General features: G+C 37.7%; 1 protein-coding gene across 1 annotated transcript in view; it reads right to left on the bottom strand.

The window, feature by feature from the left end:
* LOC124616382 (neural-cadherin-like) overlaps nucleotides 1-20,733 on the bottom strand; it is a 312,303-nt gene that overhangs the window by 22,604 nt on the left and 268,966 nt on the right. Inside the window, exon 22 of the mRNA XM_047144688.1 lies at nucleotides 13,608-13,757. Within this exon, the coding sequence (XP_047000644.1) occupies nucleotides 13,608-13,757 (150 nt within the window). The remainder of the gene's footprint in view (nucleotides 1-13,607; nucleotides 13,758-20,733) is intronic.

Below are 20,733 nucleotides of genomic sequence, written 5' to 3'. Positions count from 1 at the left end.
TAGATATTTAGCAATGATTCAAAAGGTGCAAGAAAATCATTGACTAAAGAAAACTCTTCAGATAGTAATACAGGTTAACTGATTAGCTACATAAATTGGAGAAATATGTCTGTTAACATCACAGCAATCAATGGAATGAGAAGCACCTTAAATAGACTAGTTCGTAAGACTTACACCATAATACTGAGTGAAATATAGTTCATATGAGAAGAAAAACATGTAAGTGAACAGAAGTTTAACCATTCAGCAGCTGTTACCCAGTGTATTACATTACTTATTCGGTGATGGTGGACGCCATTGGGGTTTTTAGCAGCTACACCTAATAAGTGTATGTCTACATAGCAAGTATTCATATAGAGTAGCTGTACTTTTATACTCCTCACTGTTTTCCTCAGTATTGCACATAAATATTTTTGGTGTTCTGCGCTGACTTTTGTGTTCCTTTTAATGTGAATGAATATTGTTGTGCTTTTGCATTCCTAACACATAATATCTGTAGTCATACAGCATATTAGACAGGTCAGGTCCTCATGGAACCTGCTGCTTGATCTGTCTAAGATCTGGACATTATTCATGTAAGTGATTAGCTTCAGTACATCAAACTGCAACACTTGGTAGCTGCTAAGAGGAATGTGACCATTCTTTTTAATCAAAACCAGCCACAAAGAGAATTTTTTATGTTTCTCTTGCCCCTCTAAAATCTGATGTGCACCCAAGAAATTACAATTACCAACTGCACAAAATACTGGAGATATTGTATCATCTGTTGATCTTGCCACACAACCACCCTGTTTAACATGCAACACCTGGCTAGTGTTTTCTTTGACATAGAAAAAGAATGCAGTAATATTTGGAGGCATAACATTCTACAAAAATTCCACAAAGAGAAATTTCATGGACAATGTCTTACATTCATTCAGTCCTTCAAGTGTAAATATCTTTTCAAGTACTGTATCAGTCATGTCTGTCATCATTTTTACCATTAGATTGGTTCCTCTTTGGTATCCACTTAACTTGACATAGTTGGGAGATTACCTCCCTTCCTTGGATTTCTACCACAGTGATTTGTAATATGATCATTTACAGAAAATAACATATCAACCCTAACAACAATAATAGTAGTATTAACTACTGTTACACTTTATTATTACATAAGAACTCAATTTTCAGCACTTATTATATCATACACTGAGAACACTAATAACATGACAAAAAACTGCCCCAATAATAATAATGTCACACTGTATTCAATCAAGAACATTCATTTGAATAATTATTATTCTAAGAATAATTATTAGGGCAATAAGAGGTTTAATCACTATTAAGTGATCGGGGATTAAGCAAAATTTTGGGATTCAGATTTTCTTAGAAAATTGTAGGGACTCCATCAGTTCACAGGCTAACATGACCACTGTGCATAGGAAATCGAAAACCCAAAGGGCAAAAGACACATTAATTTTATAAAGTTCCTTAGCCATATCTCAAGGGAAGCTGACAGAGCTCATTTGCACACCCTGTACAAGTCTTTTGTGTAACCCTGGCTCAATTATAGGCACATGGTTTATGGAAAAGCAAATACTTCATACTCAAAAAATTATTTTCTTTATTCATAATGAGGGGATCAGACCGACAATAGCTCTATTTGAGATCAGACCTAGACAGAAATCGGTTCTAGACATGCTCAGGCCGGTGAGACACCATATGTAAACCAGTACAGCTCTCCTTGCTGTGCCAGGCTTTTATTTATCACCAACAGTAAGTGGAATCTCATCTAGCACTGGAGTACATCTTTACAAATCAACCCAAAGCTATGAGGCCATATGGGATTCTCACATACTGAGACATAGAGACATAATGCTCAATTGAGAGTGGATTAAGTCACTATCCTGGTCGCTGAAGAGTACCTAATTAGCTGTAGAACTGCTGAGATATAGGAGCAACTCACTATGTTTCTGAATGAATATTTTATTAAATTTTAGGTATTATATTAGGTTTAAATAGATGACTCCAAACACTGAGACCCCATCAGCTGCTCTGCAGTATTCACTGAAAGTGCACTCAAGATAATTTAGCAAACAAATTTTCAGTTAATGATGCAAAGTCATATGTGATCTTAATGGGATTAGAACAGAATCAGATACAAATCAGCTATGAAATTCCTCACCTCCTTTAACTCCATAAATGTTCTTCTAATTGTTGAGTCTATTTACACAGTAGATTAAAAGTCCACAAAATCTTGAATTCCCTTTTCCAACTGCAAGTGTCATTCTGCTGCATACTATGACATTTTGGTATTGAGAACTCAGATAAAATTGCCAAGGATGCCTGCATGAGACAAACTGCGCTACAGCATTCTATCACTTCCCTTTTGAGACAAAGGACCTTGCGATAAGAGGATCAAGGGAGGGCTACATTTGTTGAAGAACAACAAACTGACCATAGGTAACTTTTTTGAGCCACTGAAAGGAGATTAAATAACTCCAGTAAGGCTCCTAGTAGCACACTATCCTAAGATGCATGGGTTACGTCGCCATCGATAGGACCCACCAGAATAAATAGCTTGAGTGATTGTTGCATACAAATTTTGGTATGAAATTTTTTAATTAAACATCTATTAATCACTACAAACTGATTACTCATAGTTGCCCCACTACTTGTTTATCGCGATCTTCTATTGATCAGAATACAAAATCAAATATATCTAACATAAAACTAAACCAGTTTTGCACAGAATAAGCTTGCTAATTGAGGGGAACATGCTGGTTGACCTGTAAGTTCAATATAAGAGTTTTGTAAGCAAAGGTTATTTATATTTTTACAAGTAGAAGAACAGCATACAAATAATTAAGTAAAATATCTCTGCTGTAACCTAGGGCTTAGGCCCTATTGCAGTTCAGCCAAATCTGGCCTTTGATTGCGTAAATCATGGAATTCTTTTAGATAAGCTAAATCATTATGGTTTGAGGGGGGCAGTGCACAAATGGTTTAATTCATACTTAACTGGAAGAATGCAGAAAGTTGAAATAAGTGGTTCATGTAATGTTAAAACAACAGCTGATTCCTCAAACTGGGGGGCTATCAAGTACGGGGTCCACAGGGTTCGGTCTTAGGTCCTTTACTGTTCCTGATATAAATTAATGACTTACCATTCCACATTGATGAAGATGCAAAGTTAGTTCTTTTTGCTGATGATACAAGTATAGTAAGAACATCCAAAAACCAAGAACTAAGTCATGTAATTGTAAATGATGTTTTTCACAAAATTATTAAGTGGTTCTCAGCAAACGGACTCTCTTTAAATTTTGATAAAACACAGTATATACAGTTCCATACAGTAAATGGCACAACTCCAGTAATAAATATAGACTTTGAACAGAAGTCTGTAGCTAAGGTAGAATTTTCAAAATTTTTAGGTGTGTCCATTGATGAGAGGTTAAACTGGAAGCAACACATTGATGGTCTGCTGAAACGTCTGAGTTCAGCTACGTATGCTATTAGGGTTATTGCAAATTTTGGTGATAAGAATCTCAGTAAATTAGCTTACTACACCTACTTTCATTCACTGCTTTCATATGGCATCATATTCTGGGGTAATTCATCGTTGAGTAGAAAAGTATTCATTGCTCAAAAACGTGTATTCAGAATAATTGCTGGAGCCCACCCACGGTCATCCTGCAGACATCTATTTAAGGATCTAGGGATCCTCACAGTAACCTCACAGTATATATATTCACTTATGAAATTTGTTGTTAATAATCCAACCCAGTTCAAAAGTAATAGCAGTGTGCATGGCTATAACACCAGGGGAAAAGATGATCACAGTAACCTCACAGTTACTTATGAAATTTGTTGTTAATAATCCAACCCAGTTCAAAAGTAATAGCAGTGTGCATGGCTATAACACCAGGAGAAAAGATGATCTTCACTATGCAGGGTTAAATCTGACTTTGGCACAGAAAGGGGTAAATTATGCTGCCACAAAAGTCTTTGATCATCTACCAAACAGCATCAAAAGCCAGACAGATAGCCAACCAACATTTAAAAATAAATTAAAAGAATTTCTAGATGACAACTCCTTCTACTCATTGGCTGAATTTTTAGATATAAATTAAGGGAGGGAAAAAAAACAACTTAAACATTAGTGTCATGCAATATTTTGTGTAATGTAATATCTTGTACAGACATCTTCTATTAAGCTGACACGTTCCACATCATTACAAAGTGTTGTATTCATGATCTATGGAACAAGTATTAATCTAATCCAATCTAATCTGCCAAGCTGCATAACCCAGCAGATACCAAAAGCATAAATAACAATATGTTTGTGGGCTTATTTGAAGGAGACTGGCAGTGCCAAGTTTACCACCAGTGAAAATAAAATTCTCACACTATTTTTCCTACGCCAGTTTCATATCTACAAGTGAGTGGGGCACATTTTCATCCACTCCACTTGTATTTAAAAGACAACATGACTCTAAGAGAGCAGTTCTGACAGTGGAGCCAGTTCCAGTTAACTTCACTTCAGTAACACTGAATTCAGTTGCGGCGACATTGATCAAGCATCCAGCACATCATCTACATGTGTTTGTTATTGCACTTTGCATCTAAGTTATGGTGTCCATTTGTCCTGGTTTTCCTGAGATAGTCCCCTTTTTTTCTAAAACGTTCCGCTGTCCCACAAGTTTCATCGGAGAGACTCCAGCGTCTTGCTTTAATGTCCCATTATCACAAAAGCTTTTTTTGGTGATGCTAAAATGTCCTGTGATTCAGCTTGGGTAAACTATTTTATGCTAGCAGTTCATTCCGCAAGCATAGATGCCAGGAAGTGTCACTTGTATAATTCGATCCACAATATTTGTTTATTTACTCTTAATATTTTGCACTATTGTTAGTACCAGTTTGTGTAGGGTCATATTTATGGTTGATTTAGGTAATAAGAATTTTCATTTCTGTTGTCGTAAACATTCTGAAGACACTGTTGTGGATATGTGACAATTTTAAATCTGTTCAGTCACTGTTTCAATCAGGCCAAAATGAAAGTGTAATTTGACACCAATCTAAAATGTGAGTTCACTTTTATCACCAGCAGTGCTGTAACTGTCAAATACATGTGGATTTTCTTAGTGAACAGTTTGTGCTCACATGAAGGGGGGAAGAAGAAGGGTCAAATGTATGTGGGTTTCCTTAGCGAACAGTTTGTGCTCAGATGAAGGGGAGAAGAAGAAGAAGAAAAGGAAGAGCATGAGAGAGAGAGAGGGGGGCAGGGGGGGAGGGGGGGAGAGGGAGAGAGAGAGAGAGAGAGAGAGAGAGAGAGAGAGAGAGAGAGAGAGAGAGAGAGAGAAGAATGAAAGCTGAAACAGTGAAGACCTTGCTCACTGGCAAAACAAGTTTTAATTGGGAATCACATGCTCACTTTTAAGAGACAATGTCAAAAGAAAATTCACTTGTTGGTAGCATACATAAAAGTAAAAAGTACAATGACAATGCAGGAGAAACTGTAAAATGTCATTTGGGATTATCTGAGTGCATGGTGCAGATGTAAGCATTTATTTCCACCAAATTTTGTTGATACTGTTCATGTCCCATTTGCCCCCTTAATTGTTCCAGGTTCTATACTGTTATGTCTTTTTAATAAAACTGAAATGGACACCCTAGTTTAAGTGATCCATTAACTCTCCTGGTTTGGGCTAAAATCAGAAGTAATAATTTTGTTTGGACCTTGTGTTATTTACATATCGAATCCCACGAGTTCAACTGTATAAACTGCGGCCTGAATAAAAGTTTGGATTTTAATGAAACTGACATTGGTAGTTATGTAGCCTTGACAGTAAAAGCTAATGATGGAGAGCATGTGTTAAAGCACCCCATGACTGTTAAAGCACTCTGTGACTGCCATCGCAAAAGTATCAAAAGAGAAATACACATGAGCAAATTATAAAATTAAAAGATTGAATGGCTGGCCAATACTTACCTCCAGCAGGTGAAATTCTTAGTACTAAATATTATCCTGGCTTTGAGAACTGAACTCCTCCCTCATGCAGAAAAGAGGGATAGGTTTGGTAAGGTCAGAAATGAAACGCACGTCATTCAGATCCCAGGATGAGAGAAACCTACCTGTTGTGAGGACTAAGGTAAAAGATACCAACTTTAACCACTAACTCTCACTGATATCTCCTGCTTTAATTTTGTGTCCCCCTATTGTAGACTTGGAGAAAGCTTTTGACAATGTTGACTGGAATACTCTCTTTCAAATTCTGAAGGTGGCAGGGGTAAAATACAGGGAGCGAAAGGCTATTTACAATTTGTATAGAAACCAAATGGCAGTTATAAGAGTTGAGGGGCATGAAATGGAAGCAGTGGTTGGGAAGGGAGTGAGACAGGGTTGTAGCCTCTCCTCGATGTTATTCAATCTGTATATTGAGCAAGCAGTGAAGGAAACAAAAGAAAAATTCGGAGTAGTTATTAAAATCCATGGAGAAGAAATAAAAACTTTGAGGTTCGCCGATGACATTGTAATTCTGTCAGAGACAGCAAAGGACTTGGAAGAGCAGTTGAACGGAATGGATAGTGTCTTGAAAGGAGGATATAAGATGAACATCAACAAAAGCAAAACGAAGATAATGGAATGTAGTCGAATTAAGTCGGGTGATGCTGAGGGTATTAGATTAGGAAATAAGACACTTAAAGTAGTAAAGGAGTTTTGCTATTTGGGGAACAAAATAACTGATGATGGTCGAAGTAGAGAGGATATAAAATGTAGACTAGCAAAGGGAAGGAAAGCATTTCTGAAGAAGACAAATTTGTTAACATCGAGTATAGATTGAAGTGTCAGGATGTTGTTTCTGAAAGTACTTGTACGGAATGTAGCCATGTATGGAAGTGAACATGGACGATAAATAGTTTAGAGAAGAAGAGAATAGAAGCCTTCGAAATGTGGTGCTACAGAAGAATGCTGAAGATTAGATGGGTAGATCACATAAGTAATGAGGAGGTGTTGAATAGGATTGGGGAGAAGAGAAGTTTGTGGCACAACTTGACTAGAAGAAGGGATCGGTTGGTAGGACATGTTCTGAGGCATCAAGGGCTCACCAATTTAGTATTGGAGGGCAGCATAGAGGGTAAAAATTGTAGAGGGAGACCAAGAGGTGAATATACCAAGCAGATTCAGAAGGATGTAGGTTGCAGTAGGTACTGGGAGATGAAGAAGCTTGCACAGGATAGAGTAGCATGGAGAGCTGCATCAAACCAGTCTCAGGACTGAAGACCACAACAAAAACAACATTGCCACAATGGGAGGGTCCCTCTTAACTTGGAGCCTGAGTGAGCTGCCTTTCCTTTAAAACCCTCCTCAAACAACCCCTCTCTCCTCCTTCAGGAAATAACTAAATAAATCGAAAAGCTATGATGGTTACTGTGGCATCAGTCTGTAGCAGGTCACAGCAGCCAGCCAAGGGGTATTGGGTCATCCATGGGTGAAATATCTTGAGACCTAAAAAGAATGTGATATTCCCAATACTGAAGAAAACAGTTGCTGATAAGTGTGAGTACTGCCCAACCATCAATTTCATAAGTCATAGTTGTGAAATACAACACTTTTATCAGGGATAAAACACAGGGAGAAAAATTTTTACTTGCACAAAAGCCAAATTTCAGTTCTAAGAATTGAATAAATAGAATGCAATAGCAAAGAAGGGAATGAAACAGAGTTGTACCGTATCCATCGTGTTATTCAATTTGTACACTGAGCAAACTTTCCAAATTTCCCCAGAAGAATGATGAATATTAGATAGATATGTTACATAACTAATGAAAAGTTACTGAATCAAACAGGGGAGAAAAGCACTTTACTGCACAAACTGACAAGGGAAGGGATAGGTTGATAAGACACAGTTGGAGACGTAGGGAACTGTTGATTTAATAGTGGTGGTAACTGTAGGTAGTAACAGCTATATAGGGAGGCCAATGTCTGAGTACAGTAGAAGATTGAAATGGATGTAGTTTTCCAGAAATAAACTGTTTTCCACAAGACACCCTAGTAAGGAGGGCTGCTTCAAACCAGTCTTTGGACTGATGACCACAACAGCAGTAGCAGTAGCAATAAGAATACCAATTTTCATTCAAATTTCTCTACCTGTTCCAGATCACACTGGAACATAGATATATGGTATGTACAGGGTGGTCATAATTTAAATTAAACTTTCAAAATGATGTAGAAATTAGACCACTAGTCAGAATGATGTCAAATTGCAATGAATATTATCGGAGAAGGGGGAAAATGTATGGCAGAAGAGAAAAAATAGTGTCAAAATTGATCAATAGATGGCTCTGTATGTGTCATAATATGTAAGTGAAAATGCCTGTCATGCGTAAGACCCATAGAAGTTGGTATAAACACGCTGGGTACACAGCTTTTCCTCCTTTCACATCCACGAAGTTCGCCATGATTGTCTCAATGCTGGATCATGCTCTGCTTGTAAAACTACATTATACAAAAGTGATGACTGTGCACACGTCGCTCTGCAGAAGTTCCAGATGCTGAAGGGTTTAAAAAAAGGTGGTCAAGGTCTGGAGAAAATGATTCAGAAACTCGAAAAGACAGGTTCTTTTAGTGTGCAACCTGGTAGAGGGAGCAAATGAATTGATTCAATGTCAGTGGAAGCAGTGGCCACAGCAATGCAGGAGGAGATGAGTAGTGGTGCGCAAATGTGTAGTGCATGGAAAATTGCCCGAACATTGGACATACCTATGATAATGGTGCATAAAATCCTATGAAACATCCTTCTTTGCTATCCATTCAATATTACCCATGTGCACGACCTGCCAGCAAGAGAGACCTTGCTTTTAGAATTTCTTGCTTGCATGGAAGCAGACAACTATCTGCCGTGGAAGATTATGTGGACAGACAAAGCCCACTTCCATCTGACAGAATATGTCAATAAACAGAATTGTCGAATATGGGCAATGGAAAATCCACACACAAATAACCAGTACCACTTCATCCTGAAAAGGTCACTGTGTGGTGTGTGTTTATGGCATCATTTATCATAGGGCCATATTTTTTCGAAGAGTCAGGTGCTTCCAGTCCTGTTACCTGTACTATCACTGGTAAGTGCTATGAGTGTCTTTTGCACAACCATGTCATTCCAGCTCTCCAACAGAGTGCATGTGTGGATGGGATCATTTTTATGCAAGATGGCACACCTCTGCACACTGCAAATCCAGTTAAGTAGCCACTGAAGTGCCATTTGAGAAATGCTAGAATTATCAGCCACCATTTCCCTACAGCCTGGCTGTCCCCATCACTTGATCTTAATCTGTGTGACTTCTGGCTGTGAGGCTATCTGAAAGCTGTTGTGTTCAGTGTTCTGATTGTAAACTTAGCTGCATTGAAGGCATGCATTGTGCAACACATTCTGAATGTGACCCCGGAAACACTTCAATCAATTTTGGGCAGTGAAATATCTGTACTAGCAGAATAGAAATGTGGAAAACAGAAGTCCAAAAACAATTTACTGGAATCACCAAAACAAAACAATAATACAATCTCCTAAAGTACAACCAACTCAATACCAACTTCAGATCGACACAAATACACAATAACAAACAATAATAGTAATAGAAAGACCTGACTCTTCACAAGGAGTGAACACAATTAACAATTCTACAATGTCAAGAGGTTTGTTGACTATACCAAGTCCATCCACAAGAGATCAGCCAGCTAGAAGAGGCATCTGGCCATGGCTGCTGGGTTGGCAGCTCTGTATCCTTCCAAGTGGTGTGTTGAACTGCCTTTTGCCAGCAAGGTGCCACCTCATAAATCCCGTTGGTGGATGTATCTGTGGGAACTATTTGCAATCATATGACTGCAATATCAATGTAGTTTCTGGGCTAGCTGCAACGTCTGGTGAAGCTGTTCTGCAGGCTCCATGAATGGGTAGCGGTCCCTGGCAGCCATTGATGGAGACCTGGTGGTGTGTTGTGTTGTGGTCGCTGGTAAGTATTTGCTTTGACAACACAGACAATGTAGGTTTTCCTGGTTAATATATGCCCTATGATGCAGGCATCCTGTGTTGGCTGGATGTGAAGTGGGATGGCGATGCAGTAAGCGCTTTGATGTTCGAAGTGGGTGGCCACAGCAGACAGCATATTGAACATGTTTTACACCAGTCACATGGAAATTAATAATCCGATTTGATTTTGGTTGATGCTTTTTATGCGATTTTTGGGCTCAAGACAACTAAAAACCGATGTGACTCACGCTTTTTATGCGGTTTTTGTCATCAGGATAATTCAAACTAATGTGATTGATGCTTTTTAGCGGTTTTTGGCCTCAGGACAATTAAAAACCGATGTGAGAGATGCTTTTTATGTAGTTTTTGACCTCAGGACAATCAAAAACCGATTTTCCCCATCCAACGTGATGTGACCTTCCCGTGATGGGTGGGCTTATGTAACTAACAGTATTACACCTGTACACCCATGCACAATGAGTAGTACAGTTTGTTTAACATCAAACGTACACCTTAGGCATTGTTTTATGATTGATTTGTCATTTGTAACTGAGCACTATTAAATTATGATGCTTACAGCGCCATCTATTGCTACATTTTGCAACTATTTGTTTTTCTTCTGCTATACATTATCCCCCTTCTCTGATAATATTCAGTTGCAATTTGATGTCATTCTGACCGATGGTGTTATTTATACAGCGATTTAAAAGTTTAACTTTAATTATAATCACCCTGTATATACACTGAAGAGTGAAAGAAACTGGTACACCTGCCTAATATTATGCAGGACCCCTGCGAGCATGAAGAAGTGCCACAACAAGACATGGTATGGACTCAACTAATGTATCAAGTAGTGCTGGAGGGAATTGACATAATGAATCCTGCAGGGCTGTCCATAAATCCGTAAGAGTATGAGGAGGTGGAGATCTCTCCTGAACAGCATGTTGCACGGCATCCCAGATATGCCAATGATGTTCATGTCTGGGGAGTTTGGTGGTCTGCGGAAGTGTTTAAGCTCTTTCCTGGAGCCAGTCTGTAGCAATTATGGATGCATCAAGTGTCGCATTCTCCTGCTGGGATTGCACAAGTTTGTCAGCATGCACAATGGACATGAATGGATGCAGGTGATTTGACAGAGTGCTTACATATGTGTCACCTGTCAGAGTCATATCTAGATGTTTCGGGGCCCCATACCACTCCAACTGCACATGCATCACACCATTACAGAGCCTCCACCAGCTTGCTCAGTCCCCTGCTGACATGCAAGGTCCATGGATTCATGACGTTGTATCCATACCCATACATGTCCATCCACTCGATATAATTTGAAACAAGTCTCGTCTGGCCAGGCAACATGTTTCCTGTCATCAACAGTCCTATGTTGGTGTTGGTGGACCTAGGTGAGATGTAAAGCTTTGTGTCATGCAGCCATCAAGGGTACAGAAGTGGGCCTTCAGCACCAAAAGCCCATACCCATAATGTTTTGTTGAACAGTTCATGAGCTGACACTCGTTGATGGCCCAGCATTGAAATCTGCAGCAACCTTCAGAAGGGTTGCACTTCTGTCATGCTGAATGAGTCTCTTCAGTCGTCATTGATCCTGTTCTTGCAGGATCTTTTTCTGGCCGCAGCAGTGTCGGAGATTTGATATTGTACTGAATTCCTGATATTCTCAGTGCACACATGAAATGGTTGTACAGGAAAATCCCCCCTTTATCGCTACCTTGGAGATGCTATGTCCCATTGCTCGTGTGCTGACTATAACACAATGTTCAAATCACTTAAGTCTTGATAACCTGTCATATTAGCAGCAGTAACTGACTTAACAGCTGCACAAGACACTTCTTGTATTAATTAGGCACTGCCGACCGCAGCACCATATTCTGCCTGTTTACATAAGTCTGTTTTTGAATACAAAGACCTGTACCAGTTTCTTTGGCACTTCAGTGTATAATTCACTGACAAACTTTGAGGGTTTGTAGTTATTATCATGAACAACAAACTGAGCATAAGAATACACATCCAGAGACATAGCCAGTGAGGTTCCAGAGCATTGAAATTACAGGGGAAAATACCTTCCACTATGTCACCCTTTTGTTGTCAGAAAACATGCACTTATATTCTGGCAGAACACAAGTGGAACTTCCCAAAATAGAACTGACAGCATTCATGACATTAGGTGGTGTCAAAGATGTCCATGCCTGGCATAAGAATGATATAAAGACTGCCAGTCATTATTGTGGCAGAGATGTCAACATAAAAACTCATGTTTGCTGCCACGTGGGTAGTCTAGCACCAGATAACTTTGATATTCCACAGAATCATTGGATAATGTTTCCAAATATGGATTGCTATCCTCAGTTTGTTCCTCTAGGCACCCTCTGCAACCACGAAAAGTTTGTCCGTATCACTTTGTGTCACCCTGTTGAGTGTAATTGTATGGGTGAACATTAAAGTAACTGGAAGTTTTTACAATTTTTTGTTGGAATTTTTTATTAAGGATGCTAACAACAATGTTGATGGACATGTAAATCTACAGTCATCATTATAATCAAAGAAGCAAAATTAGTAGTTTTGTGTACGAGGTCCATACCGTAGTCCCAAGATGTCATCTTCACACTATCACTACATGATGATTTGTACATGTAAAGACATGAGAATACAAACAAAACCATTTGGTCTACATGCAGTAACTGTGAGGTTCAATCAATCTTCAAAGATCTCACACCTCTTTCATTACAGTCTTCTATGGCAACGTCACAGGAACTCATGACATACCCACTGACTTGACTTGGGAGTACCTTAGCCACTCACATGCTGTTCCAATGGCACTAATATAAAAATCCCACTGCACACTAAACTGAAAATACATGGACAATAGTGCAGTACCTATCACCATCTGCTCTCTCTCATCATGCTCTGAACACGAACTCACATATCATGAGTTCTGTACACAGTATTCTTTTCATCAAAGAGTGCTCCAAATATACAAAATACTGTGTGGGAACAATGTTTTCTACAGCTGTCCTTGCACCTCAAATCTTAACTTTTCTGTCTCTTTGTTTCCACAAGTGTTCCTTCAAAGGTTGTTAGTTCATAAACAATAACATTATACTGTACATTTTGATCATAGTGCACTCTGTAACCTATTATGATTACAATTAGTCACAGGGAATTCTGAATATTCTGTCCATCTACTTGTGACTGTGAAGTAAATTGTACATCTCTCTGAGTAAACAATACATTTTGGAAGTGACATCACATTATCCTCAAATGTAAAACATGTATTACAGGCTTCCTGTTTCACAGGTAGTTTTTAGAGACAAAAAAATCAAGTGTGCCTCCAGCAATATGAAATGAATATCTAACATATTCAAACAGAAATATCATGGCTGTTCTAATTTAATGAACAAATACAATGATGATGAAAATAAAATGTTTGACATTTTTTACTTAGTCATTCCCTACTTCTGTTGACTAGATAATAAATAAAATCATTAAGGGGTTGTGTTTTCTTTCACATATCAAGATTACTTCATAAACACAGTTAGGAAAATGGAACAAGAGGGATAACTGTTGGAATGCTCAACAACTAACCTGATGCCAGTGATGACAATGACCCAGCGACACTGCCACTTCCTTCATGAATAAAATTGTGGAGATCATCCACTGAGGCCATTTGACTATTGCTGTAACTAGGGTCTTCAATGGATGGGGGAACATGTGGCTCAGTATCTAAAGGATACTCTGAAAAATAATGTAACACAAAACTTTGAAAAGCCAAATTTACATTTCAAGTTCAGTAATATTAATGAAAGTTGAGAAAAGTTTATTTCAATTATCAATAACAAGTAAACTTAAGAACAGTTTATTACTTCAACACATTTTCTTCACTTGTTACTACCACTGACTTACACAGCTTTCAGAGCAATATGAGTGCACAGCAAGATTTAAAATATGCTATTGCTGGGGGCAATGCACAACTAAACTAAAGCTCAGCTCACTTCAGTGATGTAGGATGTACTGGTTGCCTAGGGAGGACAATATTTATTCATAGGGAATTCCAAATGTGGAATGAATTGAGAGTTTTATGAGTCTTGAAAGACTTACAAAAAATGTACAGAAAATCCTTTATCATTCACTGTAATTGTAATTCAAAATAATATAAAATTATTATGTACATTCTTCTTTGTCCCATATTAAAAATATTAATATCTGTAAAACTCTGGCCTTGATCTTGGATGAGGATAGATGTGAAAGACATTGTAAGTGTACTTACATTGCATTCTGGTTAAATATATGTGTTTATTTGCTCTTAAAACCTTTATTTATGTTTCTTTAGCATCTATACATGATAGGAAACTAATAACTTATTTTTCAGAATGTATGTGAGCTTACGAATGGTTGTTGCTGGCCGTTTGCACAGCGCAACGTATTATTTGAAGATTGCCAATATTAAATGGCTTAAAGCTACAGCAATAGCTTACAAAGTTTGCATTTTTATTATACTACTTAACTTCAGTGTCATTTTAGTTTATCTGCAAAGATTAATAGCGGTTTTCATTAAGTTCATGTGGCGGCTGCATAATGGTTATCTTTTATTTCAGGTACGTAAATTCACAGAAATCAATTTACTCTGAAATGATCAATGATCAATACACTACACAATAATATTTCTCTACGTGAATCCATGACATTAAAGCAGAATTAATTTCAATGAAATTGCAATGCAAAAATAGCCTGAGATATTTTGTTAACAGACAAGACAGTACAGTGCTTCACACCGCTCTTTACATGTTTCATATTGCAGGCATTAATCCCTCAAAAAAATATTTCCGCAACAACAAAAGACTGTGTAATTTGCCTGTGATAATTTGTGTTGTCACTTTAGTGTGTGCAGTGTCATTTGGTGTGTTACTATGCGTATATGTGCAAACAAATCGTACAGTTTAATGAACTGCACATATACATATAATTAAAGCACACCACTTGATGTACAGGACAGATCACAACAACATACATATTTAGAAAAAAATAAAAATAATAAAAAAATGCAAGAGGGCAACTGTACACCAGCACTCTTAAGCCCATGCATTAACTAAAGAGCAGACTTTTAATTACAAAATTTGAAAGTAGATGCTTGTCATCTGATAGTACAGTCTCTTGCTGCTAATCATAACATAAGACTAAAGTTCATTATCCTAAAAACAGCTGCAAAAACAAGCAAAGAAGTCCATCACATGTAAGTCTCAAGATTAACTGTCACAAAACAGTTTTAAGGTTCTCAGCTGCCTCAAGTTCCACAAATAAAGTTGAGGTTATTACGGGCACTGAAACTCAGTCTCTGAAACCACTATTAAATTTTGTAAGTTCATTGAAAAGTTAAACTATGCGCCTGTGATCAGCCAAAATTACTCAGGTCTAATGAAATAATGTAAATGGATAGATAAAAACTCTACTCACCAAGCAGTGGCAGGGGAACACAGAAAAGGATTTAATGTGTACAAATTTTCAGAGCCGGTGGCTCCTTCTTCTAGCAGAAGAGTTGAAGGGTTCTACCAGAAGAAGGAGCCACTGGCTCTGAAAGCTTGTAAATGTTAAATCCTTTTGTGTGCATGTTCCCCTGCCACCGCTTGGGGTGTAGATTTTTTTTTTCTTCCCATTTACATTATATTATCAATAACTGATTATTTTCATTGTAATACAAGTCTAATGAAAAGCAGACATATGAGTCTGCACTCTTCAAAATCATTTTAAGTCCAATGATTGGAACTGGAACAAATTTAAAGCATTTATATAGCGCTGCTGCCTTGACACCTAGACACTTTTAGGTACCACTAACCAAACCCACAGATGCAGCCCCCAACAACAAAAGACAGCTGTCACACTGCTGCTTCCCCTTAAATACCTTTTGTGACACCATGCATTACTGAATCCATGTTAATTACTCAAAGAATGACCATCATTCAAAACAAAGACTATTTTCACATACGTACACATTATTAGAATAAATCCACAATTATTACAGTCATTTTGCAACCTAAAATTACACAAACTATATACTACTACATAAGTTATCAACATATTTCATAAACATGTTTACACCTTGTTTTACAATATGAAAGAATTACGTCAAAATTAAAAAATGCCTGAGGCCATCTCAAACAAAGAGTATTCTTTTGTCCTGTAGGTATTGTGTTTTACTTTTTATTATTTGCACTTCTACAGTGATTTAATATAACTTTCCTCAATGGACATTTACTTACTTAACCCCATAAAGTATAACTAATACTTAATTCTATGAAGCCATTAACTAGGATGGTACAGTGAGAAACTAAATAACTCAAGCTGTCTTCATAACCCATGTAGCTTGTGGATGATTATGGCTGTAGCATATTTTCATATATAATTTTTTATAAAATCATTAGTAATTTAAAATATAAATGCAGGATTTGACATAAGGTCAGTAGTGGTGTTGACACAGTCAGCTTTAATTTGATGCATCATATGGTGGGAAAGCTTCAATAATTTATAAGGTCAATAGTGGTGACACTTCCTGGCAGATTAAAACTGTGTGCCTGACCGAGACTCAAACTCGAGACCTTTGCCTTTCGCGGGCAAGTGCTCTACCATCTGAGCTACTGAAGCATGACTCACACCCGGTCCTCACAGCTTTACTTCTGCCAGTATCTCGTCTCTTACCTTCCAAACTTTACAGAAGCTCTCCTGCGAACCTTGCAGAACTAGCACTCCTGAAAGAAAGGATACTGCGGAGACATGGCTTAGCCACAGCCTGGGGGATGTTTCCAGAATGAGCTTTTCACTCTGCAGCGGAGTGTGTGCTGATATGAAACTTCCTGGCAGATTAAAACTGTGTGCCCGACCAAGACTCGAACTCGGGACCTTTGCCTTTCACGGGCAAGTGCTCTACCATCTGAGCTACTGAAGCATGACTCATGCCCGGTCCTCACAGCTTTACTTCTGCCAGTATCTCATCTCCTACCTTCCAAATTTTACAGAAGCTCTCCTGCGAACCTTGCAGAACTAGCACTCCTGAAAGAAAGGTATCCTGGCACACAGTTTTAATCTGCCAGGAAGTTTCATATCAGCACACGCTCCGCTGCAGAGTGAAAATCTCATTCTAGAAACATCACCTAGGCTGTGGCTAAGCCATGTCTCCGCAGTATCCTTTGTTTCAGGAGTGCTAGTACTGCAAGGTTCGCAGGAGAGCTTCTGTAAAGTTTGGAAGGTAGGAGATGAGATACTGGCAGAAGTAAAGCTGTGAGGACCGGGCATGAGTCGTGCTTCGGTAGCTCAGATGGTAGAGCACTTGCCCGCGAAAGGCAAAGGTCCCGAGTTCAAGTCTCGGTTGGGCACACAGTTTTAATCTGCCAGGAAGTTACATATTAGCGCACACTCCACTGCAGAGTGAAAGTCTCATTCTGGTCAATAGTGGTGTTGACATTATCAACTTTAATTTGATACGTCATATGGTGGGAAAGCTTCAATGATTTAATTGTTGTTAATTTTTACTGTCCAGCAAAATAACCACAATTAAAAGCAATTGTAATGTTCTTAATATTTATCATATAACCATGCTTAAAGCTGCAATGAGATCATTTCAATAGGAATAAATTATTAGAGTTGGAACATTTTTGTAAGCTAAAAAAATGTGTATTGTGAGTCTCATAACATTGGCTTACAGAAAAATCAAGTAGTTTTTTCATACCCTATGAGCACACACTGGCAGCACACTATAATGAGCAGAAATAGGGAAAAAAGGGGGTGTGGGGGGCAGATTGCAACATTTGTGAGACAATACATAATTTTTTTAAAAATAGATATAAGATCATACTCCAATGAATTAAATGGCAAATTTAGCTGTAGAAGACTGATCGAACAGAATATCATAATAATCCAATTTGTACAGATATCCAAATGATGATGTTAATTTAATGTTTGAGAAATTTGAACAAATGTTGAGAAAAATTTTTAAACTCAAAACTCATGTTGCTATATATGGTGATTCCAACATAGAGTTGTCTGGCTCAAGTGAGTCAACTCAAAAACATTTTTAAACTTGCTTAGATCATTAAATTTATTTGTAATAGCAATAGCCCAACATGTGGAAATGCCTGTTCTGACAATATGATAGTTAATTTTTCAAGAGACGTAAACAGTGTTATCATAGCATATGAATGTTTTGCAAATCATGATCCACTACTCTTCACACACCACCATGCACAGTCAGATAACGACTGCCAAGCTTGCCACGGGTTAGAGGTCAGAAAGAGGAATGTTTTAAGTTATTCACAGACTGCCTTAGAAACACAAATTGAGACTTTGTTTATGAATATGATGCAAATAAATTAATTGCTGAAACTCTCTGCAATAATTTCTTGAAGACATACATTGATTTATGGTACTCTTGTTCACCACTGAAAAGAAACAGTCTGAACCAAACAAAAAATGAAAAAGAAAAGAAACAGTTCTAAACCTATATGACCTTGCTAGTATCTGGGAAAAAATGCTTTCACTGTACAAGATGTGTACAAATAATTGCAAACATTGCACAGAGCAGTATGACATTTTTTATAAAGCCTGCCTGAAACATAAAAAACATTATAAAGCTGACCTTCAACTTGCCAAACAATTTGCCTATGAAAATTACATAGAAGAAATTACACAGAAGCAGCTCTGAGAAATATAAAGGTGCTTGGGATATTATAACACAAGAATCCACTTCTACCCAAATTAAAACATTCTGCTTGAGCCAGAAGAGCTCAGTAGATACTTTATTACTATAGTGAATGAATTAAGACCTAAAATTAACCAGTCAGACACATCAGAAACTGACATACTTGCTGATCACCTTCCTAGAGTAAATGACTTCCACTGGGAACTTGTAGCAACAGTAAAAGCTGTTTGAAATTTTTCTAACTCAAAAAGCATGAACTGTTACTGGCTATCTAATTACACATTGAAAAGGACAATACACCTTATTTGCAAACCACTTGCTTTTAGTATGAATAAAAGCCTTGAGTTTCGAGTTTTCTCCAACCAGCTCAATATTTCAAAAGCTAATACAATGCCTGTACACAAAAAGGGGGAAAAGAATACCCCTGAGAACAACAGGCAAATATCTATTGTTGCAATCTTTTACAAAATATCTGAAGTAATTTTTCACATACCAGTCAGAAACTACTATGAAAAACATTACCTTCACCACAGATCAAGATAGGTTACAGTTATGCCAGAAATCACTAAATTGGTTCACATCTAATAAACTACTCTGCATCCAGAGAAAATCACTAAATTGGTTCACATCTAATAAACTACTTTGCATCCAGAGAAAACTCAACACATGCTGCTGGGACAAGATAAAGGCATAGAAGCAAAATCTGTAAAACTGCTTGGAAAACATACTGATTTCAAACTAAAGTGGCAAACCCCTATTAATTATGTCTGCAGAAAGATATCAAGGGTGTCCTCTCTCATATGGATACTATCTGATATAGTGAGAAATAAATATCTCATGAAAGCTTACTACAGACTTTTTCAGTTTCACATATCCTATGGGCTGTTGTTATGGGGTCACTCATGTCATGTTAGTGATGTATTACTGAGGGAAAGAAGGTGCTAAGAATAATGTGTAAGGATGGTCCAAGGGAACACTGATGTCTGTGATAAATCTTTATGTCTATGTATCATTGATATATATGGAAAAAAAACCATAGCAGAGGCTGACACAAGAGAGAACAAATGTTGTCATGACATTAGAAATAAGATTAATAGTGACATTCCTAGACACAGGCTGACAAAAACAGGCAACTCTCACAAAGTGAACTGTCTGAAATAACAGTTTTTAATAAATTGCCACATTCTGCAATGAATGCTTCTTTCAATAATTTTAAAAGTAAGTTTTATACATGGTTAATAAACAATCCATTCTACAGTTTGAAAGAATTGCTGAATAGTAGTAGGGTAGAAAATGAGTTTTAGGATCAGAATTACAATTCCTTACAACAGGTTAGTATAAGATAAATTGTTTGTACATGCAGTGTGAACAGTAATTAATATAGAGATTGCTATTGTATATCAACGTAAAGCCCATTTCGCTATGTGTGGTCAATGGCTAATAAAGAATCTGATCTGAATTGTGATTTTTATGGTGTATTTGGTTTTATTGTATCTTGATTGAAGTCTGTAACATATTATCCCTGGAAACGCAAACTCTTTCTCATATTTTGTTTATTGTAGTCGACAATGTTCCTTCTCTGACTGCCTCATTCAAGTCTGTATGTGCCAGTCATGGAAATTCCCATCCCATGTCCACTGGTCAATGCTTACTAGAACCAGCCCTGCCGGGCCATTGCACTGACTGTTACTAGAGTATACAACAAATAACACTACCCAGCAGATGTAAATATACAGTGAGAGAAATGCTCTCACTTTTACAGAATGGGAAAGATTTTGCTTCCATGACACCTGAGCTGAGAGAAGCGAAGCCTAAGATCAGAGTCTGAAGAATGTTGCACAGTAAGGACAGTCAGTACATAGGCTCTCAAGAAAACAAGGCCAATTTTTAACTGTGGTCAGTAATATGTATGCTTAATCGTGAGACACTGACATAAAATAACTGAGCTCTGGTGACTACAAGGCAGTGACCTGATGTCTGCAACTGTCTCTCCTGAAAAAGGGCTTAACATCCCTTCCCTCTTGT

Source organism: Schistocerca americana, chromosome 5, assembly GCF_021461395.2.
Source record: "Schistocerca americana isolate TAMUIC-IGC-003095 chromosome 5, iqSchAmer2.1, whole genome shotgun sequence".
Lineage (NCBI taxonomy): Eukaryota > Metazoa > Arthropoda > Insecta > Orthoptera > Acrididae > Schistocerca > Schistocerca americana.
This window is presented reverse-complemented; position numbering and strand designations above follow the sequence as displayed.